The sequence below is a fragment of the Fistularia commersonii genome, chromosome 20 (assembly GCF_037954325.1).
Source record: "Fistularia commersonii isolate RoL2024-O1a breed Wild chromosome 20, RoL_Fcom_v1.0, whole genome shotgun sequence".
Taxonomy (NCBI): Eukaryota; Metazoa; Chordata; class Actinopteri; order Syngnathiformes; family Fistulariidae; genus Fistularia; species Fistularia commersonii.
This window is the reverse complement of record NC_141303.1, coordinates 13,354,618-13,378,731: the sequence shown is the minus strand read 5'-3', so window position 1 is coordinate 13,378,731 and position 24,114 is coordinate 13,354,618. Positions and strand designations below refer to the sequence as shown.

The following is a 24,114-nucleotide window of genomic DNA, read 5'->3' as shown; positions in this document are numbered from 1 at the left end:
TGTAGAAAACAGAGGTGAGCTCAGTGAATCCGAGTTGAGGGAGCAGGTGAGCGAACAATCCCCGGTCAGAGTACGATGTGGTCACGCAAGAAGCCCGAGAGCACTGGACTTCAATTAATGTATTTTATATTTGATCTAAAAGGACTCACCACTAATATGTTAACAACAGTCCTTATTCTAACCAACATGAAGTAAAAAAAAGCTGTTAGTTTAACAAGCGGATAATAAGCATCAGCGGCTCTATTTCATCCTCAGATCCCACTCCGAAGAAAACCCAAGGTTGTGAACCCAAAAGCCACCCAGACAGAGCTGTTAATGAACAATTATATAGAAGCCAAATCTTAGCCGACTGCAGCCAGTGTTACTCACCCTCTGCATTATTTAGTACACATTTCTACATCTGTTTTCTTTCCTTCAAAGACAACTAAAGAGATGAAGGAGATCCTATCCTACTTTTTTTTTTTTTTTTTTTTTTTTTTGCACTCGTAACATCCACAGGAGGTCACTTTGCCAATATTAGCCTTAACGGGCTGAATTCAGTCTGGCTTTGTCCTTGGATGTCAGACAGTGAGGTAAATCAGGAGCTAAGTGGATTATCGTGTTTCACTCTGAGTTATGGTTCACTCTTGACCAGTGAAGGCATCGTGTGGTGGACTCATTGTTTAAGGCCCTCAATGGTCAATCCGCTGGTATATCCTCCCCAAACATAGACGTAGTGGGAGAACAAACAAATGCGGTTGTTACTTCTAAATCCCAGCAAAGGTATTTGTCAAATATTGATCAGTTAAACCTTAACATTCTGTCTTTACACTGTTCTATTTACTGCTGTTGTCCTATGGGGTGCAATAGCCCATTTTATTGAAAGGCTCATTGATACATTTTTTGAGCTAGAAATAAAGAAAAAATACAAAAAAAAAAAAAGACTGGTGCTGGGGGTGACTGGGATGCCCTTTTGCCATGATGGAGCTCATCCATGGGGGGGGGGGGCATTGCCACTTTTACAATTGACATTAACTCATGAGAAACCGTTGCTATCTGCGAGCGTTATCTTTGGTGCTACAAACAGAAAGAGCAGAGCATTGTAGCTGCAAAACTAAAAACCTGCCATAAGGATGCCACAGGATGATAGAAATTATGGAGGTGTGGTGAGGGGTTTACTGTTTTCTCTTTAAGTTTTCTTTTGACACACAAGTGAGTAAAGCCAGTTGTTTGTCCAACCTGCTAAATTGGCAACTGAAATAGAGATGCATCTAGGTGTGAAGTGACCAAGCAGTCAAAAGCAAAGGGAAGAGGTCACTCTGGTTACCAAACATTGATGTTGAAAATGATGACAATTGGCTGCTAAGACTCGTTTTGTTTGCCCGTTTGGCAAATGGTATTAAAACATTCCACATATACGCTGAAATTCAAAAGTTAGTGGATCAAAATGGCTCAAATAACATGCCCACTTCCACAAAGAACAATGACTAAACAATTGAGTTGCCTACAATAGGCCAGCATCCTCAGATCTGGTCATGGTTAAAAAGCTTGTTTATATATTAAGAAAAAAAAAAAAAAAACTAAAATAAATCTTGGAACTAAATTGAGCAAGTTTACTTCTTAACAAACTTGGACTGAAGTCCACCTGCCAATCAAAAACAGACCAATGCTCAATTATGAAATACAGATAACAGGATAAACCAGAAATGTATGAGAAATGAATAGTTAACCTCTTGGCAGGTGTTTTCTATATATTTTTTATATGACAGCGGCATGATTATGTACACCACCGGCTGCTGTGTCCACACAATACACAATACAGAGCACAGTGTCCAGACAGTAATGCACACTTATCTATACATGAATAAATACATCTGCTACTGTACCTTAACTTGCTGAGTAGCCAAACAAACATTCACTTGCACCAAGGGCACAGCTTGCAGGCTTATGGGCTGTGCATTTGCAACACATTAGTCGGCATGTAAACAATTCTGAAAAAGGCACCTAAGTCTTGGTAATTGCATCATCAATCTTCTGACACAGGAAATCAAATTTATCACAATGATGGCTCTTTGAATACAAAAAAAATTCCAGTTAACAATAATTTGGGTTTTTTAATAATTTATATTTTAGACTGAAATGACATTTATTTATTAGCTGCCCATTATTTTGTAACCAGTCAAAAATGAGTCAAAGAAACAAAAAACACAATATCTTGTGGACATTCTGTAATATTTCTTTTTTTGGCTGGGAAAAAAAAGCAGATTTTTTGTAAACATTTGAGGATATCATCTTGGTGTTCTGGAAATACTGAAAAGTGATTTTGTTAACCTTTTATAGACTGATTAACGAGTCATTTTATGAAGAAATGGCCTCCATATTATTTTAGTGAAAAAAAAGCACTCCCCCCCCCCCAACACTTTTGTTCATACTTGTATTTATAAGAGACAGAAATTATGCTCCCTCCTCTTTCTGATGAATTTCATATTTTGGGGTAGGAGAGGAATTTCATTTTAAGCAACACACCTGTCAAATTCTCATAAAATCTGTTTATGAGGCGCATTTTACAGGACCGGCTTGTTGATTTCTAACTGATCTTCTTGATAAATAAAAAAAACAGACAACTGCTCACTGCCAATATCAGTTTGAGAAAAACATAAATGCTCGCATAAACGCACACACAGATGGAAACTAGCAAGATAACCAGCATCACTGGGTAATCTAGGCGGTGTGCTACAGGGCACACTGCTAGGCAACCAGCTGACCTAAATAGCTACTCATTACGTCATCACTAGTGACAGTCGTAGTAGCCACAGTGTGACCTCTACTGTAATGTTATTGATAGGACGTTGGACTGTAAGGTTTATTTGGGGGTGGGGGTACAGAAAAAAAAAAAAAAAAAATGGGGGAGGCCGGTTTTATAGGGGGGACTTGCAATCGGTTGAGTGAAGTAAGTGAAGTAGAAATAAATCATGGAGGGTGGGTAGGGTGGGGGACTCTGAAGTGTGTGTCAGTCTGTGTTGTTGATCTGGGGGACCAACAAGCTGGTAGGCTGGTTGCTGCTGGGCTGTGGGATTAAGCAGGCTTGTCTGGCTGTGGGTGGTGGCGGGAGGAAGGGGAGGGGAATGTTATTATGGAGGACCAGGGGTGATAAGAGAAGGGGAAGATGACGAGCTAAATGGCCCGGGTCAGTGTTTGGGCACGGGGTGCACGGCGTGAGGTGCGGAGTGTGTGAAGGTGCAGGAATAATTAAAACTAACTGGGAAGCAAGCGGGGGAGAAGGAAGCTTGGAGATCTGGACGGAGCGCCGTGATCCACGGCTGATGCTTGACATGCAGCCGACTCGTCCCACCGCAGACACGTAACAGATGCAGCGTCAAAGATGGATTATTTGACATGAACGTGGATCATCCCACGACATGTAGCTCGGCTTCTGACCTTTCCACCCCCCCCCCCCCCCGCGCCGCCTGCCGCCATCACCACAAAAGGATGGGCTGGCTGCCCCAGTCTGCGCATGTGGACGGGTGTGTGCACGTATTCCAATGTATATACGAGTTACTATTAGTGGAAAATGCAAACCAAAGGCGACGGGAGATCTCAAGATCAAGTGTGGATACAGAAAATGCTAATTGTTCGGTCAAACAAAGAACAGGTGACCCGAACCTTTTGGCCAGCCTTGCGTGCATGCCGCGATGTTGTAAACATTTGTGTAAATTGTCTCGAGTCGATGTGTGTTGGGAGCTGAGCAAAGCCACGGCCTAGACTGGTTTCCCACAGACCATCCCAGTCTGATTAGCTGGATTAAGTGACAGCTGCCCAAATGGTTGGAACAAGATAGATGATGGGCAGGGGGATAAAGGGGAGGAGTGGGGGGAGGGAAGGGGGAATGGCTACTGAACAAAGACCCTTGTCCCAACATCGTAACTCACCCCCATCCCAATCAAAATCATTGTCCGTGAAGAGACACAGTCAGCACGAGGACAATTAGTGTCAGCATGTGTGCCACTGAGCCCGGCCAGGATATTTGCATTTGCACAGTAGTAGTAGTAGTTTTATATATACATATAAAAATAAATATGGGGTGCTTCTTGCAAAAGAGCAATACATCAATGCTGAAGCTAAATGCAGAAAAACAATTTTAATTGAAAATCCTGGATAACTGACATACTCATCACAATTTGACCCACAGTGAATGCATCAAATTCAAGAGACCCGATGTATCCACTGTCAGTCAAATCTCCAAACCACTACCAGGCCATTTCCCTAATGGATTAGAGGATTTACGAAGAGAAATCCTAGTTTTCAAGACAAAAAAAAAAAAAGAGGGGTGTGTTGCAAAAAAGGAGCGGGGGATTATTTGTTCATGCAATTGCTGAATCTGCATTTGCTTGAAATAATTAAAACTATCCCCATCTTCGTATCACGTGACATCGGAGGGCTGATTAAACTTTAGCCTTTTGATTAAAACCAGGTTGTTGCAAAAGCTCGGCAAAGGGCACCATGAATCACTCGTAGTAAAATGCGAGATAATGGACTAAGAATGGAGTCTTGGGATGCTGCTACTGTTGACTGTGACAACACAGAAAGAAACAATCACGGAAACCAACACAAACAGACATTAAGGGGCTAATGGGGCAAAAAAAAAAGTTTCTGCATCTGTGTTGAGCCTGTATCCTGGCAGTCACATATAAAAAAAACACAGCGCTTAGATTGTGGCAACAAGGGTCGCTGTAGCTAATGTTAAAAATACTTATTAGCTGCTTCTTTTTTTTTTTTTTTTCCCCTAGTCGCTCTAAATAAGGCACGGGAAACAGACAGAGGTGGCAGCGGGAAGTGGAAGCCGGGGCAGGTTGGGGTCAGTAAGCATAGGATCCGCATGCTTCTTTTTCAAAAGAGGGGTCAGCCCTCTGCAATGGGGGCGATGTGCCTGTTTGCATTCGATGAATACTAAGAATGTGAGATCCGGGCCTGGTGTGTAATCCCATGCGAGATCCCAGTCGGCCGGCAGCTCGGTATCAATGGAGTGCATCAGCATAAAAAGATCCATGGATTGATTGACTCATTTCTGTCTCCTGTGGAAATTCAAATTCTGCGGGAGAATGTTGATCGCTGTGAAAATTATTTAATGGGCTTCTTTTCCTTACCTTCCCTGCTGAAGCCCTCTTGTGGGATTCTCCTCTAAAACAAAAAGCATAAACACGAACCTTTTCAATTCATCCGCCACTGAGAGGTGACACCCACCTCTTGCATGTGCGGTTTCCATGACATCTCTTGGTTTATTGCCTTCTGATGCGACAAGGGGTCATCATGATTCATCCCATGTCCAGTAATCGCCACATGTAATCTTCAATAATCTGTGATGTCAATCCCAGCTTTTGGTTTTACTAGGGTGAGTCTACACTAACCCAGCACAGCAGCAGAGCAGCACTGCCTTTGGGTCTAGTTCCCTTTTTTGTAACACTGTTCTAATTGTTGAAAATACCCACTAATAATGTATGTGGACTCATAGCCGTGTTAAATCATTTTAATCACATGTGCTGATCTTCAATCATAATTGCTCAAAGCTAAATTGCAAACACGCTCATAACAATACTCAATGTCAATGAAGCACGGAATTCAAGAGCCGGCTGAAGTTTTGGAAATGGGAAGTCACTTCCGCATGGACAGCAGACTCAAACATAAATCACTCCAGGGTTTTCTCCTCAAGCAGTTCAGACATGAGGATCAAAAGACCTCCGCTGGTTGGATCCTTATAAATATGACAATGTCGGCGAAGAGAAGTTAAAAAGCTTTTGAACACTTGCTGGCAACTGCATGGAACAAGGACATGGCTTATAGCATTTTTACCCTGGATTCTGAGTGTTTAAATACTTTGATGCAGTTTAACGTCCTGTTTGTGTTCATCAAAATGAAACAACACCACTCTTTCCATTCAAAACAACAATTTCACACGAGTCTCACGTCTCATCAACGGTAAAGAAAGGAGACCAAATGGAAACCACTCAAATTTCAGAAACAGGAACCAGTAAGTGTTTCACCTTTTTCAAATTTGTCATTTAAAATATACTTTGTTGGGAGCAATCATAAGTGGAAGGGTTGATAGTGGACACAATTTGAGTGGTGTAATCTGGGTTAAAAATTATTCCTAAACATCTCAAGGAGTGTTCCAAGGAAAAAGATGACTATTTACTACAAATACCCCTGCTGGAGACAAGGAGGGCTGCAAGTTTTGCACGGAACTACTTGTGAGTTGTGTGCCAAGGGATGTCACACTGATGGCAAGGCATTTGGCTGGCTGGTATAAGCGCACGCAAGCACACGCACGGCCCATTGGCAGGCTGCTATGATGCCAACAGGGTCATTAGCCTTGTAGTTCCAATACAACAAACCCCTCCTATCTTAGTGCTAATTAACATGCATGATCCAAGAATATCCAGGACGTAAAACAAATGCCCAAGGCGACCCCACTTGCACTTAAATACAGAATTAAACGAGAGATAAATATTAAAACGGTGGGTGGTTTACTAAAAGCTTTATTTGGGGGGGGGGGGGGGGGGGGGCTACAAGCTAATAACCACCCAATATTTCCAAACCATTTGGGTTAAAGCGAAACTACGATGAGGTACACTTGTCCATTTCTTCTTTCTCCAAAAAATCCTAAGGTGTAAATTTGGCTCTGCGGTGCTGCTGTGGCGATTGACATGCTTCCAAAACACTTCCAAGCTAATTCTGATCTAAAGTTCCAGGGCGCCCGACTGGAGCGCAAGGCAGCACTGCCTCCAGCCGAGCTCCATTATCATTTCAAACAGGTTCAGCAACACGGTGACGATTTAACTGCCGATGTAATGACATGCCTTAATTGCCACCACTAGGAACCCTCGCCACCTGCACGCAATTCATTTTAGTAAGAGGCGGGGGATATGGGCAGGCGTGCCGGATTGCAACGTAGTTAAACACATTCATCAGTGCATGCTGACAATAGAGATGTGCGGATGCTGGGGGGTACATGGCAAAACGATGAAAAGCATCACCGCTGACCCCCAAAAAAAACACTTTTGAATCACATTTTCAGGGCAACTGAAGCAGTGTTTTCTGCAAATCTACATTCAGGTTTCAAAAATCCCCTTGCATGTAGGAAATATTCCTGGTACATTGTATAAAGTTCTTGGAATATAATCTCAAAACAATCATTGAGCAAACAAACAATAAACCCTGCAGAGAGTTCAGGTCTTGTATTAGGTCGCCACATTCAACCTTTTAGGATCTTCTTATGTTTTGAACTTGGATATATGGGAGGCCAAAAGTGATCAATCAAGTGTGTGGCACCCATACTGATCATCAGTTACCTGTGTTTAAGACAAGCCGATATGTTTTGGAGTTGTCCACATATGGTAATATGTGGACAATTAAAATATTTAACTAAATTAATTAAGAGGGATGCTTGTTTCTAAGTTGATCAATAGCTGAGTATCAGCCATGTGGCATTTTAAAACTGAAAAAAACTTTTGTGATTTCAAAATTAAATCTGAACCTGGCTCAGTCATTGAGAGTAGAGTTTCTTTTTGTGGAAAGTTTGTCTAGAAGTGAGAAATAGTTTGAGAGTAGTTTGCCTGCTGGAGATGCAATGTCCTCTACTTGATTTTTAAGAGATGAATGATTTCACTAATCTAGCTGGCAACCCTGCACCCTTTCATCAATTAATCTTTCAGCACATTCAAGTCCAACTATTAAAAAAGTGGATTTCATCAGGCCCTTTAGGAAGGGAAATCTTTGACATAATCAATCTCTGTTTTAGGTCATAATTCTAGCTTTCATTGAATGGTTTAATTATAAACCTTCCTACCCTTTGGCATGGAGTCATGAGACAGGAGCCACATTCAAATGTGATCATAAATAGCATTTTTTTTGTTTGACTGTTTTGTTTAAGTATTACATGATCTGAAAATAAAAATGGGCATCAATAGTCTTGTCTTTGTGGAAAAAAACGGCAGCACACTTAAATAAGAGGCAAGCCAGTTGTCAAGTTAACACAATGGATCCTATTAGTTCACCTCATAGCATTTATTGTAAAAGGCTGTTCTGATCCCCTTGCTCTAGATACAACCAAAAACTTGATCAAACCTTGAATCACAACCGCCCACCGCACCTCCCAGCTTCAGAAGCACACTCTCTTGCACAAGTTTCCATGACAGCTCATAAACAAGGCAAGTGCCGGTTTACAAATTCACAATGAGGCGACTCCTGTATGGTTTGCACCAACCGGAGCATGAATAATGAGTGTATTTTCATACGATGACTCTACAGGGTATCAATTTTGCTTTTGAATGCCTTTGTTGGTGACATGTAAACGGAGGGCGTGAAACACAATGCAGGCACCATCTCTTCACTAACCTTTGCAAAAAATGGAGCATCTTAACTTCACTGTGATTGTGTTGTGGATGGCAGTGAAGTACAAGTTGACCGCTCATTATAAAAGCCAGTTGTAAACAATTAACCTCAGATCCACTGATGGAACAAATGCACAGTCACATATATTAGGGACTTGGATTTGCAAGTCAACTAGGTAAGGAGGACGGATCTGCTGGGAGTCTGGTTTATCTCGGGCATAGGCCTTAAAATAAGCTGGAAGTTGCAGGAAAAGTAACTATGGCGAGCAAACAAATTTTTCAGTGCAAAGGAGTATCTCGATTGATATGTAGATTTCTATCGGCGGATTGTGCGAACTAGATCACCCGCCAAATGATGAGTGTCTTCAAAATGAAGATTAGCAGAATCACTCACACAGCACCGGTCTTAAAATGCTGCATTCAAAGACACAGAAACACAGCTCCTTATGAAGGTCTTTAAAATCAGCAGGGGCATTATTCGATGTCTATTAAGGAATTACTTGTGTTTTGTCTGTTACATTATTTTTTTGGTTTGACCCGGAAAACAACAGATCTGGTTTAGTAACAATACCCTGAATTTCGTTTTCCATTTCGATGAGAGACAATTGGTTATGTTGTCGAAGAATAGGAGGAACTTCTAGGAGAGGGAAATATTCATGTGTCATTGCTAGTACTTTCTCTACTGCATACCATGTGAAAGAATGCAAATGCATGCAAATAGGCAGTTGTGCAAGGAGAACCTTGTTGCAACTGAAACAGAGCCCCCCTCTCCACCCCTTTTTTTTTTTTTTAAATATCTAGACTATCCACGCAATGGATACATTTAAAAATAAATAAATAAACAAATCAACATCAAAATAAGTCCCTCTTAAAAAGTATGACGGTAATGGAAGAGGTCAATCCATACAGGCCCACCCAGCAGCGGTCCATAAAACACAGTTAATAGTACACTGCATCTTTGTTGACCGGCAAAGCCACAACACAGATGTCCGTCTCATTCATAGACAACAGGCAATAGTAACTTGGGAGACAAACTGCACGCTGTGTTAAGTAGAAACTTCACACATTGAGGAACAAGCCTCATGTTTCACGTTTATTAATGGATGAGGTTGGGAACCACATACTACCCATCAGTTCCTCCATTTGTACTATTTAAGTATAATGGAAATAATAGTAGAACAATAATAATAATAATCCATCCATCCATCATCTGCCGCTTATCCTGCTCTCAGGGTTGCGGGGGATGTTGGAGCTTATCCCAGCGGTCATCGGCAAGTAGCGGGGTACATCCTGGACTGGTATAGACAACAACTCTTCATTCACTCAAATCCGGGCAATTTTCCCATTTTTTTCCAATTAACCTGCTGCATGTTTTTGGAATGTGGGAGAAAACCGGAGAACCCGGAAGAACCCATGCAGACACTGGGAGAGCATGTAAACTCCACACAGAAAGGTCCCCTTGTCCAGATCCAAGCAACGCGCCAAAGCGCCACCGTGCTGCCCTATAATAATAATAATAATGGGGATCTTAATTTAAAAGGCATAATTATCCGCTTAATGACAGCAATCACACACAGTCAAGAAATTAAAGGCCGTTGATATGGCGAAAGAACGCTGATGTTTGGCATCTGTGTATCCGAGACAAGTACAACCATAAATTCATTTTTCTATCATTGCAAAACTTCCTTCCTTCTGCATCAATTTTACTCTTCTTGTCTTCTTGTTAATTCAAAGCAATTTCTCTTGTTTGAAAAAAAAAAAAAATCACCTTGACATTTAGCTAGTGTTGAGATACCATTACCTTTGCAGGTAACTATCAAAATACATTGAGGGAGATTTAGTTTATGGTCAATTCATACTTCATTCAATTCATACAGCTCTCACAGGCTACATAAAATAACATGCCACCAATCGCCCATGGGCATTGAATTTGGCACATTTGAACAGGGAAAATAATAAAATGGATGGTCCCGGCATTCATCCCTCTACGTTTGATCTCAACTATGACATGCACAGACGGGCAGGATGGATGGATGTTGTAATCCACGCAGGTTGTGATGAAGCAGCACACACAGAACAAACATATTTTATGTGTTACTTAGGATAAAATTGAGCTTGTAAATTTGAGGACAGGGGAAGGTTGCAAAAACAAATCCCTAATAAGCACCAATTTCAGACAACGGTGATTCTTTGAGAAGCCAGCGTGTCACTGGGAGCGAGTTCCAGCGAGAGGATCATACAATTAACACAAAGCTCACCTGATTCACAGGTGAGACTCAAGTAAGTTACTTTCAAGGCAGCAGCTCTAGGAACCACAAGAAGAAAGGTGGGGAGCGGCGCCAAGGAGCAATAATTGTTTACCAGAGGCCTATGTAACCGTCTCCCAGCAACAGCTCTGACAAGCCCCATGTCAGGTGTGGCTAACCGCAGCAGCATCCGCGCGCTAGTCACTTCTGTTAGTGCGCGTTCTTCAGTAGTAAAAGCTGTGAGGTAGAGGAAGGAAGAAAAGAGGCGTCGCACCCCTGACTCAGAGGGTCTGAATGAGCCACCAGTTAAGCCCCTGTCCTACTTCTAATATTTAGCGCCCCGCTGTATCTGTACAGTGTCCCAATTCCCCCCTTTCCCAAGAGATGCTCAGATCTCCTCTGCTCATTAGCATGAAATGTCAGCGTTAGCAAGAAATGTAGCATCGGGAGTCGTTTCCAAAAAAAGTAATTCTAAGAGTCACTTACATGTTACAAGTCCACCTTTGGAATTGGTGCTCCTCTCAGAACTTAAGAAATAAGAATAAACTTGTCTTTCCTATTTGAAACATAAAAAAACTGGCTTCTATTGCAAGAAAGTTGTAGAATGTTTTGGCCAGTGTTGCTACCTATTTGACAAAGTAGGAGCTCAAGCATTATGTCAGTCAAAGAGATGTTTCCCTGTTTAAGGGACCACACTGAGTTATCTAAATTATTAATCTTTTTTTAATATACTTGACACGTTTCATATTCCAGAAAACTGCCAATCTGAAGAAAGTCTTCGTCCACAATGATCTTCATTGTGATTTCCCAAAGCAAAATGGTTTCATTACAATATATCAAATCTCTAATTTGATTGTAAATGCAAGGCTAATTCATAGCCCCAAGCTGCCTGTATCCACATATAAAATGGCACTTTCAGGATCACACATGCCTAACAGACTTTCCTTTAGTACAATATTTCATGTTTGTGCTACTTTGAAACAAGCGAACCATATACATTTTCAAATTTTTGACAAAAGTCTAAAAGACTGCAAGAGTTTCAACCATCAACCATCAAGCAAGATGACGTTGGTGTCTGAGGGTCAGAAAATAAAGCAGAGGTTGAACCAAAGCTTTCTATCTTACAAGATAAAATGCACAGACACCATTGCAGCTGCTTGATGGAAAAGATGGAAGTGTTTGTACTTTTCCCCAAATATTTCAGTTCTGCTCAAATGGGTACAAAAAAAAAAAAAAAAGTTAATTTCAAGCACCGGATCCTGTTTCTGTGTTGTATTCATTGCGCAAGATCTATAGTAGCCTGGAAATATGCTGCTCCTAACCTGTACACATCTTCGGCTGCTAATTACTGTGTGTTTGCTTTTATGATCTGAAACTCACGCATAGGTTTCAGTGATTTGCATCCACTGAACTAAAGGCATTTTATGGGTTTCAAACTTCCCCGAGTGCCCAGATATGCTCTTTATTCGGTTCATTTAAAAGGACATTTCAAGATGGATATACAGGACTGTCTCGGATAATTAGAATATTGTGATAAAGTTCTTTATCTTCTGTAATGCAATTATAAAAACAAAAATGTCATATATTCTGGATTCATTACAAATCAACTGAAATATTGCAAGCCTTTTATCATTTTAATATTGCCGATTATCGTTTACATCTTTAGAAAACTCAAAAATCCTATCTCAAAATATTAGAATATCATGAAAAAGTAATTTTTGTTTTTTTAATTGCGTTACAGAAGATAAAAGAACTTTATCACAATATTCTAATTTTCTGAGACAATCCTGTATTCAATCAGTCCAATTGCAGATTTGTGATATTATGCTGTGTTTAGGGAAATAAAAACCTTGAGTGAGATGATCTATCCTCTCATCTAAAAAGCCCACTTAAAAGAACTACACACATAAACAGACTTATTGGTGGCTGCGCTTAACTTAATCCTTACAGTGGATCTGCTTGACAGCGCGCACCAGGTACGTTTGATGTAACCAGAGCAGCACACCACATACATTCAAAAAGTTTGGGTTGGCTCCAAGAGTGGATAAAATAAATAAACAAAAAAATCTCCAGAAAGTCTGTGCAGATTGACACTTCATTGTCATTTAATTGGTATTGCCTCTGCTCTCAGTTGTGCGCTCGGTGAACAGGGAGACCCAATACTACACATACACTTCGATGATACACCCCTGCGGGAGAGTATTTGTTATTTATTTTTTAAAAGGACTATATACATTAAACCTGCTGAAGCACAAACTGCAGAATTATTCAAGCTCTGGCTGCTAACACACACCTACTCACTAGCTGAGTGAGAAAGGGCGTCTGATCCATATCAATGTCCCAGATACAGTTACAGAGAGGATTCACTTCGAGCGGACGTGTCCCCGAGGAATCTAGGTGTGGAGAATCAGAAAGGGAGTAATTCACCTGAATTTTATGTTTGGTGTTTGAGTGAGGTCAAAATCTCTCTCCGGCTCTGAAGACAGCTGGGTGAAGAGAGCGCGGACCAAATTTTACACAACTGAGACCCTCACTCAATATCAAATTCGCTCTCGGACCAGGTTTAAGTCTGACTTCTAAACCCAACACCTCCATCAGGTAAAGCCACACGCCCTGTCCACGTTCATGGGCCGCATGCTTTGGATGATGCATTTAAAACCGACTGCATCAAACAACCAGGAAAATTAAAATAGTCGCCTGCGCTGCAGAAATAAGGGGACACATTCGCGCTCGGAGTTGAGACAGAGGAGTCGGCAGGCGCGTTCCCATGGAGATTCTGATGCTGACAATTGCCCTCCTCACTTCAGTCGGAGACAGAAAACTGTCAGTAATGCAACATTTTATTTTGGACTGGTCTGGCTCGAAACTGTCATTAGCGGCTGAACTGGAGCAGCGGTCCTCCTCCATCCTTAAACCATCCAAGATTACAGTTATCACAAATGTAAATTGATTCAGTGGTTCAGAATCCATGTTCCAAGACTTTATTCTGTCATTTTTTTCACTACCTACACCAAAATAGATTCAGCCAATCTGAAATCAGCATCTTGAATGTGAGAATTATCCACAAACTGAGAAGTCCAACAGGAGACATGGGGCTCATCCAATCCCATCTGACTATTCCTCACCAAACAAATAATCAACAGTTTTTCCCAGATAGTTCTTGCTAACCAGGTTAGCTGCCAATGCAGAAAACAAGGTACAGGCCGTTGAGGATGTCAGGCAGGTGTATAGCAGCATTTTATTGAACCTTTCTCATGTATTAAGAGTACTATTTAGAGTACTCTAATACCTCGAAATTCCTTCAGCGCTTCAAAAATATTTCATGTTTCATCAGCTACTGAAAGCGGCACGCAAGATCCTCAATTCCCTAAATGTGTTTTCATCTACCAACTTTACATTTAACTTTTCTGTAATACCTCCAAAATGCAAGACCGTTTTAGTTGGTCTCATTTTTTTGCCATTTCCCTCAATTCAGAGTATTATCTCTCATTCTTTTATCATCCAATCGCCATGTGCTTTTTAAATTGTTAAATTACAATTCTGCTTCTGTTCTGTACTAAATATGACCATCGCAAATACACACTTGACATTTCATGGTGGAAATTTTCTTTCCCTATCGTTCAGGGAACACCAGTATTGTGTGTATACGGTTAAAAACAGCGCTGTTCTAAACTACAGTATGTAGGCTGAGCTCAGCGGCAGCAGCATCAGCCATTTGTCTCTTTCCCGGCAAGACAATCCAGAACTGGAGAATCACTGGAATATTTCCAATGCCTTATGCAATGGCAGTAAAATCGGCCATTAGCAGGAGCATCACACTTGTCTGATGGTTAACTGAGCTGAGAACGGGCCAGGATGTCTCTTCACAGAAGAAGGAGCTTTTCCCAGAAACGTGGGATGGTTTTCACCAGTATGACAAGCGCTCTTTAGCTTAGGTGTTAATTAAGAGAATTGAAAATGGCACCGAAGTCCATTCGTACGATTCACCGATTGAAGGTCAGCCTATGAATAATTGCTTGTTGCCTGGTTCTCTGTGTGAAAATTAACCGAAACGCCACATTGAGTGATTAAAAAAAAAAAAAAAAAAAGGACGGCTTTTGAATAAAGTTTCAGCATGGCGGTGAGAGATGTGAAAAGATCAGTTGAAACATAAAGTACCCTCTGACATATACGAACCACATTTGAATTTTATCACTGACCACAAACTTGAATTCAATAAATCCAGCTCATAAGTCAAATAGACAAGCTGTGACTTTTTATCTTGCTTGCATTTCTATGGCTTACATCCGAATACATGTAAAAGGTCAACGTTGGCTATGCCAAAACTTGCACACTGAGCTGTCTCACCAGAGATTTAAGATCATTCCTGGAATATTAGATTGCATTTCACTTCTGGCACAACCAAAGCTGCCATGCTAAATGAGGGAAGAAGAAAAAAAAAAAAAAAAAAAAAACACTTTGGAGTTACTCAATTACTTCCAAATGACAACAAATAATTCCAACATCTGTTGCTGAAGCTAAGTGCAGGATGACAGAGGTGTAAAAGCCACGTTGGCTTCCACGGGGCTTTAGATTGGCATGTGGCCAGATGACACAGCCAATAGTACACTGCATCATTGTTTGTCGAGTGAGGAAAGCAACAACGCCACAGCGACTGACCCCACGGGCTTGTCGTGACATCTGGCACCGGAATAGTGCGTCGTTATCAGGCAGGGACAGTTACCAGATAGACACACCAGAATAACCCTCCTCACCTCAGTCTTGAGGTGTCGAGTCTTTCAAATACGGAATCTTTTTGTTTCTTATGTGCTAGTGTTAGAATTTGCAATAAAAAAATTAAAAAAAAAAAAATTAAAAATGGGGAAACAAAAAAAACAAAAAAAAAAAAAACACGGTTCAGGTCTCTTGATTGAGCAAAGCAGGTGTGTGTTGTACCAAACCGTCCCTCACATCTGGTCTACAATTTGCAAATGGGTATTATATCAATAAATTGGCACGTCTTTTTCTTTCCTTATTTAAACTGAAGTCGAACCAACAACATTGAGAAATACAGGTCATTTCAATTTATCCAATGAAAACTGCTCTGCCTTGGTCCACAATCAAATATTTTTCAAAATGAGACAGATGGGGGGGAAAAAAGGGCACCCTTTGGCAACAAAGTCTTTCGACAAGCAGCACCAGAAAAATACCTGCAAATAAAGGTTCTGCCAAAAATGAGGAATTAAGTGCCAAGAAAAGGTCTGATGAAGGTTTTTTTTTTTCTTCATTCCTGTTTCACAGATAAACCATGTTGCACCTTCCCACTCAGAAGTAATGGGACTCAGACCAAATTTCTGTGATTTAAAAAAAAAAAAGGGAAAAAAGAAAAATCTCCACATAGCTCATCTGTTGTAAGTCAAGCTGACTTCAAAACAAGACGCTATCATGTTCAAATCTTGTCCCACTTAGAAATCCTGACCTGAGCTACGTGGATGCCAACCATTCTACAAACTGAGAATCGATGTTTCTGCTAATAAAGACAATGGATGGATTAATATAGAAAAGTAGTACAGGTTTTTTTATAACCTTTAATTTTTTATACATTATTACAGAGGAAGTTAATGTGCCTGTCATGCCGGTTTTGCGTGAGCTGTCCCTTGAAACTATTTTTTTTAACTAGTCACAGATGAATTAATGGTGAAAATTGAACAACATATGGGTCAGCCAATTATCACCTCGACTGTGCAATCACTCCTTTGGACTTTGAGGTGTCAATAGTTAATTTAGAAATACGAAATCTGAACCAGGTCCGTCCCCTTCCATCCACCCTCCCCGTTGCTTGATCAAACTTACTGGTGGAGCAAAAAAAAAAAAAAAAAGAACTGAAATCACTCCAAATTATATCACAGTCTGTCAGGAGGGGTTCCTGATTCATACTGAAACATTTCTAATATTTTGGGCCTCTATAAAGACTTTCCATCCTGACAGAAGATGAACAGTATCCAGCCTAGGAAAAAAAAGAAAATCTTAGAAATATTGGTCAGGAAGCTCAGACTGGAGAACTCTTAAACGCAGCCTATGAAACTAATTAAAAAAAAATAAAAAATTATAAAATAAAAAAAACACAACATCTTGAAGCGCTTTAACAATTCCTTCATTCATTATCATTTTCTCCCAACGACAGGAGTCCTACAACCTGCACAACATGGGGTTTTTAGAAACAATGCTGAATAAGAGGAATCAATAAGGATTTTGCATTGAAGCAACAACTAACATGCAATCTCTGATTATAATACGACACAACCTGGCTGTCAATCTCAAATTTCTCACACCGGTGAACCTTGAACATGAAACTAAAAGAAACACAGATGAAGCAGTCACTCCTTGACAAACAAGATTCCAACAGTTGGTTTGAAACAGAAAATGAAACTTATGGGAACAACATAGAATCTGAAGTTTGTTCGCTCTTCCGCTCACGCTTTGTATGCTTTGCGCCCTGGCAATAAAAATATCCAAGCCTTCGTCGCCTGACTGCATTGGCTACTTGGAGGGGCCCACCTGCCACCCACAGCAGGGGAAGTCAGCTCCCCGGAATGGTGACTGAGGTGAGGGGGTGTGTCAAAGCCCACAAACCACACACACCAGGATGCTGTCCGGAGGCGTCGGTCCCCCTCAGCGGAACACATTTTTCACGCTCCCAGCAGAAATGTCCCCCATTCATCACAATAAATGAGATTTAAATGGAAGCGGCTATTCACATCTACGGACGCATCCTCGCTCTGTCCTGTGGAAGCCCGGCACCGGTGTGTGTGTAGGAGGAGCTGCCCCGATGCCAAAACCTTTTTTTTTTTTTTTCCCCTATCTTGTTGTTAAGAACCAGATGCCGAACCACAAGGGCCAACATGTACGGTGCATCATAAATCAACTTTTGAGGTAGCCTTATCCCAAAGTTATTGCTACATAGGATTAAAAATAAAAACAACACAAAAAAAAGGCTTCAACTAGCAGCTTTTGAAATTCAGTGATGTTTTAAATTGATTTACCACATAAATCAGCAAAAAAAAAAAAAATGATGCCTTGCCAAAGTAACATCCCCCTAACCCCCCTCCTAGTCTAATTGCCCTATCATGGTCTTGGCAATAGGGAGCTGGTGGACTGGAATAAAGCCAAGCCTCATATATTTTGGGGGGGGGGGGTGGGAACCTTTAAAAAGACAACCGAGGTGACGTTGTCGGGCCTGGGATGCTGAGACCCAGAAGCCGGTCTGCAGGCACACCTGAACCCCCAGGGGACACAATGTGGCACCGGTTGTGACCCACAGAGAGGGGGGGGGGGTGATGTGGATGTAAACTTTTTAATTTTGCCGTAAAAGACAAAAAAATGAATCGATGAATCAATCAATTAATTCATCGATTAATTGAAGAATTGATTAACCCGAAACACTTTTCTCCACTTAATAGGACATGGACAGGAATGGGTGCAGGATGTGCTGTGCCCCCCCCCCCCCCCCCCCCCGCCCACACACACACACGCACACACACACATGCACACACACATGCACACGCATGCACACACGCATCCCGGAACTCACCGGCCAGGCGTACTGGAAAGGGATGAGGATCTTCCCTGCGTCTTCGCTTCTTCTCTGGCTCTCTTTGGCGCTCTCGAAAGAAAACGTATTCCCACCGAGAACCCGCGTGGATCCGATCCCGTAGGTGCAGGGTCGGCCGGTGCTGACCTCCGTCCGGTACTCCTTCAGGCAGATATTGAAGTAAGTGTCGCACTCGTCGCGGTCGCAGGGTGGCTCCGTGGGGCCGTCGCAGCACTTCCCGGTCACCAACTTGCCGCCGATATTCTCCACGGAGATCAAATGCAGCTCGAAATAGCCGGTCGAATGGGACACCTAGAAACAGTAACAGGAGGGGCCACGGAATTATAAATAGAAATAAAAAAAAATATTCACGGGAGAATTTGACTTATTTGGCTGACGCGTAAAAACGTGGTTACCGACACTGCGTTGATATACATGTGCGGGGAGCGGGGGGATGCATTGGGGTGGATACGCTAAAATAAATGAATGGAGTGCGTGAGTGGGCTGAGGTTGCGGGGTCCGCTGCAGCCTATTGATGAAAACTTACAACTTGTTCGGTTCCGGGCCTAAAAAAAAAAAAAAAAAAAAAAAAAAATCGCCCTTACGAGACGCAGGTGTGTGTGTGTGTGTGTTGGAGGGGGAGGGGGGTCGGCACCGCAATTAAAAAAAAAAAAAAAAAAAAGGAAGGGTCAACCCACTCCATTCCACGGGAGTTTCAACCCCGCAATGATCCCACGCCTTTCACGAACCATGTAATTGAATTATCGATTACCGCCATTCGAATATTGCTCCTGCAGGAGAGAGAGAGAGGGAGGGTGTAGTGTAGTGTGTGTGTGTGCGTGGATGTATGTGCGTGGTGAGGGTGTCCAAACACATCAGCCCACGCCCACCAACTTTTAACACAGCTCAATTCTTAAAAAAAAAAAAAAAAAAAAATATCCACGAGGCGCCAATTTATTAAAATTTAATTTTGGATTAGGGGTGGAATTATATTTTTAAAAATTTAAAAAAAAAAAAAAAAAAAAACCTTTCTTACCTTGGTCCATAACGTCAACAGCAGGCAGACTATTGGGAAGCGACGTGTAATCCCGCTGCGGTTCCACATGCCTCCGATTAATTAGAGTGACATGGGGGGGGGGATCAAAGAAGACAAACAGCCGCAGATCCGGCGACTACTTCCTCCTCTCCTGACATGCAAAAAAAGGAAATATTCACACGCGTGATTTCCCCAACGCATACGTCCAGATTTCACCGAGACATTACGTGCGTGTGTGTGTGTGAGAGAGCGCGGGCGACGGATTGCAGCGCGGTGATGGTCCATGTACAGGAGTGTCCCTCCGTCAAATCTCTCCACGCAGCAACTGAGATGTTTCGCAGCCGCGGCCTAAGGAGAGGATGTCTGCTTTGATTGGCAGCTCAGTAAACCACTTACAAATTGACCTGCGGGCAGTCTCTGAGCCAACCGGATTAAGGGGCGGACAATAGTATAAATACCCCCCCCTCCTCTTCCCTCCCCTCCCCTTCCCCGCCGCCGCAGCTCAGCAACCTTCCTCCCTTCCCTCCTCCTCCTTGATCCTCCACCTACCCACCACCCAAAACTTGAATTATTATATATATTTTTTTTTTTAAATTTCGGCTTCATTCTGGTTCTACAATCAAAATGAGGGGATCCATTTTAATTAAATTCAACTTAGATTTAACCACCACCACCACCACCGCCACCATCAGCGATTCATCAACCGTGCGTTAATTCATTGCAAGGCATCTCAAATTACCTCATTAAAAAGAAATAAAAGCATCCTTGCAGTTTTTGACTCGATTATTGTTCCTCTTGCAGAACTAATCACAGCACAACTGATAAAATAATAATATTGGTGATAATATGATGAATAATACAATTTTTCGTTCACATCCGACAAAATCATCTATCTGCGGTTGTTTTTACCACAGTGATATGGTATTGTTTACCTTATTATGGCTCATTATTGTAATTATTTTTAATTTTCCGCGGTTTTTTTTTCTGCACCAAAGCAAAAATCTCGCCCTCCGACGCACCAGAACCAGGAGGTTGTAATCCAGCAGTTAACTGAGGTCTTCTCCTCAGCTCAACCCCACATTGCAGTAGTTTAGAGCTCCCTCTACTGTTTGCATCTGTTCCTGTTTGTCTTGACCTTTGGAAAAAATGTGATATATGCACATCTCCCATTTGGACACATTTAATATTTAAAAATGTCTAATAATTATATCTCTTGCAAGGTAATTACAGTACATAAGCTCATCCTTTGTGATTTTTCACGCAATGATTTTTTTTTTTTTTTGGTCCTGCACCATTAATATCCCAGATCCCACTCCTCAGCTTCCCAGTGGGGAAAGTTTTTAATGGGCACCAGATGGTGGAAAAAGATTTGAAAACACTGAGGTACCTGCCCTTCTCCAACGGTTACAGCTACTCTAGAGTCACAACTGAATTAAACATTCGGACCGATCCCGATAAAAGAAGCCTTCGATTGGTAAACACACACAGAAAATACACATGCAGTCATTTATACAGATGTGTTGTTAGCTGTATTTATGCTGACTAGGAAGTCTATTCCTTCCTAACTGAAGCTCTATGCCATCTTTAGGCTTTTCAGGACGAAAAGTAGTTTCAGAAATGCGTTCTAAATCCACTTTCTGAGATAAAACTTTCCCGGTGACAATTTTCTAAAGGCGCTTCAGGGGTCTCTGGGTCTTTTAGAGTTTAATTATAAACGCACACTCTTAAAGTTGTTCAATAATTGGTCTATGTAAATAAAGATTTAATGATCGGGGGGGGAACCGGTTTTGAGGGTGTGACAGCAAATATCAACCGCAGAAACAACTGGCTGTCAGAGTACAATAAAAGAAATAATTTGAAGCTTACATTGGACTAAAAATTGTAAAGTACGACAGGCAACGGTCATGAAATAAGTAATTATCCCAACACCTCAACCAGAATCCCTCAGGTAAATGTTTTAAACGTACAGTGCAGCGACAGCAACTGTCTCCAGAAAAAGGCAAAAAAAACCCAAAAAACAACAGAGGCAAGAGAATCTGCCAGTCAAAGTCGACGTGACAACAGCCCCCTCCCTCCATGTCTGTGTCTCCTTGTCATCAGGTGACAGCCGGACTGCAGATAGGCCTTGAAGGAGGCTGCTGATAGCCTGAGCCGCTGCAGCCGCTTTGACTGGAACATTTCACACGCTGTCATAAGTACGTGTGAGTGTGCCTAAAGTTGGCTCACACCTGCCGGAGGGCCCGGAGTGGCACAGTAAGGTCTACGAGCAGTTTGGAGTTTTTTAGCATAGACGCGCTTCGTCTGACTGAAATATTTCAACTATGAGATGGAATCCCCCCCAAAAAAATTCCTCCAAGGCGGTCACGGTCCCTCCTGGATAATGTGTCCAAATGGCTATGATGGAGTGGAAGTCGCCACCCAGCATCACTGTGGGCTTTTAAACAAACAGCTGAGGGACAATGGCTGGTTATTCCACCTGGTTACCAAAAAAAAAAAAAAAAAACAAGCCCTATGTGCTTTTGCACTGACACATCCTAAAATTCTGCCCCACTCAAGACATAAGTCGCTTTTTCTAGATTTTTTCTACGGTTAAACATTCGTAATGTTACGATATCCAGAGTTTGCTGCAGAGCGGTTTATTTCACATTCAGTGATTACAATTCTTTCTCTGCACTCCATTAAATAATTGTAAAATGGACATTTTTGCCTTTATAAAGGATACGTGGCATTTTAAGGATTTTGGTATGATATTTAACAATTTTGCCGCAAGAAAGACTAATCGAGCTGTTTACTGGAGTGTGTCCGCACACTTAAAATACGTCTCTTGACCTGACCTGACCTCACTGCCGACACCAGATCATCTGTATCGTCCGCAATAAGCCGCTTTAAGACAAGTGGGTAAATTTTACCCTTCATTTATATCCCGTGTTTGTTTGTTTGTTTGTTTGTTTGTTTGTTTTTCAGCAAATTCTGATGCCATAGTTTCTTTAAAGCTTACAAAAAGACAATTCCTCGCTTACCCCACCGACAATGAACGTTTTGATTTACAAGGTAAATTCACAACAGTCACTCCGCTTTAATTCATGATTAAGGTTCATATTCTCACGTAATAGAATTTTATGATATCTGTACAGTCCACGGAAAAAATCCTATTCCTGTTATTTTTCTTGTTACAGATGTAGAAATGGAAAATTTAAAATGGCGAAATTCAAAATATACCTGACGATTGTTCTCTGGACCAGCCGTCTTTGTCATCACACTCCTCCACATGTGGATTTGATCATTCCCAATTCCACCGTGCATTTTCTCCTGCTCTGTGCGTTATTTTATTCACAGTTTTTAGTGATTTTACTTAGTCGCGGTTACCTGAGAAGGTTACGGAAGGTCATTTTGCATGCGAGTCCCCATCAATCCATCGTGTCCTTTGCTCAAAGCCAAGCTAGTCTACAAGTCTAACAATCCAAACTAACAGAAGGATCAGTTCATTCAAACCTGACTAGCGTAAGTCATTCTATAGCCAGTGACCCCCAACATACCAAGTAATATCCCAAAAACCTGAAACCCCAGCAAAGAAATGAGGAATTTAATAGCATCAGAAGAGTGAAGTTTGATATTTATAAATCATAATACCAACCAGCATCTTCTCCCGGCTACAAACTCCTACCATCAGGCCATGGGTGGTGTGTGTCTAGCTTGTCTCCCTGTTTGCATACACCACATGCGTGTGTGTGAGGCACAGAGAGAGTAGTGTGTGTGCAGGAGGAGAAGGGATTATGAGTGGGAGCACCGTGGGGGGCTTGCCAGCCTCTAGGGGGGAGGTGAAGTGGATTTCTTCTCTCATCCATTTTTCATGGCTTTTCTCCTTTCAGATCTCTACTCTCTGTACATACGGCTGACGGGTCGATTCTCTTTTATCTTTAAGCATCTTTTGGGGACTCTGAATGTGTGTGTGTGTGTGTGTGTGTGTGTGTGTCTGCGAGGTTTTGGGGAGGGCCACGGTGGCAGCACGGGTCAAGACTGAGACGTGCTGGTTTCAATCAAGCAATAACGTTTGTCTAATTACAATGGCTTTTAAATTGATGTTATTTTGCCGGCGTCCCCGTGGATTTAATTGTGGAGGGAAGCTCTTTCCTATTTCATGATTCTCGATTGTTAATATTCACTGAGAATGATGTGGATGTTCAGGTTTTTCCATAGTAGTGATGGAAAAAATGAAAAGAAATCCCCTCCGGGGTCAATCAAATTCGTGTCTTTCAAAATGGGCTATTAAATATAAAATTATGTTATTGTCGCCATTTGTTTTCTGGTCAATACCCAGCACAACAGCAGACGGCGCAGTGCAAAAAAAAACAAAAAAAAACCACAGCAAACTGTTTTGGTTTGATTGGTGAACATTCCCCTTCGAAAGCTTTTTGGAGACACATTATGTTGAGCTTTCCATCCAGCGGTCTGGGAACATATCTGAAAAGGCTACAAAGGTTCGAAAACCAGGTGATTTTATAGTGGATCTAAAAAAAAAAAAAAAAAAAAAATTGCATTTGTGCAGGATCACAATCAATTTCCAGCCGACACTGATTTTTTTTTTTTTCAAGTCAAGATGGCGTACATGGATGTTGCTATTTTTTTCCAAACTCTCATTGTCCCCCAGCAGGTTTATTTTGACTTCAGGGTGGAGTGAAAAGGCACCCTGGTGAATAAAGTTCCTGTTCGAGTGGGCTGGAACCATAGGGCGTCATGGGAACCAGTCTCCTGCCAACCTAGCTGATCTACATTTTGGCCAAAAATGATTTCAGTTCAACACAAACCTGTTCACCAACCTCTCACCTCCCCCAATGGCTGACAAAACGCGCCGCGGCGTCTGTTCCAGTTCTGTTTATCGACTGCGGAAATGCCAGC

The 24,114-nt window shown here is 41.7% G+C and overlaps 1 protein-coding gene across 2 annotated transcripts in view; it reads right to left on the bottom strand.

Moving 5' to 3' along the window:
• Nucleotides 1-19,541, bottom strand: part of jag2b (jagged canonical Notch ligand 2b) — a 44,759-nt gene extending 25,218 nt beyond the window's left edge. Inside the window, exons 1-2 of one of the 2 annotated variants that reach the window (XM_086167426.1) lie at nt 19,219-19,541; nt 18,183-18,494 (exon numbers count right to left, since the gene is read on the bottom strand). In XM_086167426.1, the coding sequence (XP_086023552.1) occupies nt 18,183-18,494; nt 19,219-19,287 (381 nt within the window). In that variant the 5' untranslated portion in view covers nt 19,288-19,541. The remainder of the gene's footprint in view (nt 1-18,182; nt 18,495-19,218) is intronic. The other variant, XM_086167427.1, reaches the window with a different exon arrangement.
• Nucleotides 19,542-24,114: the final 4,573 nt, after the last annotated feature.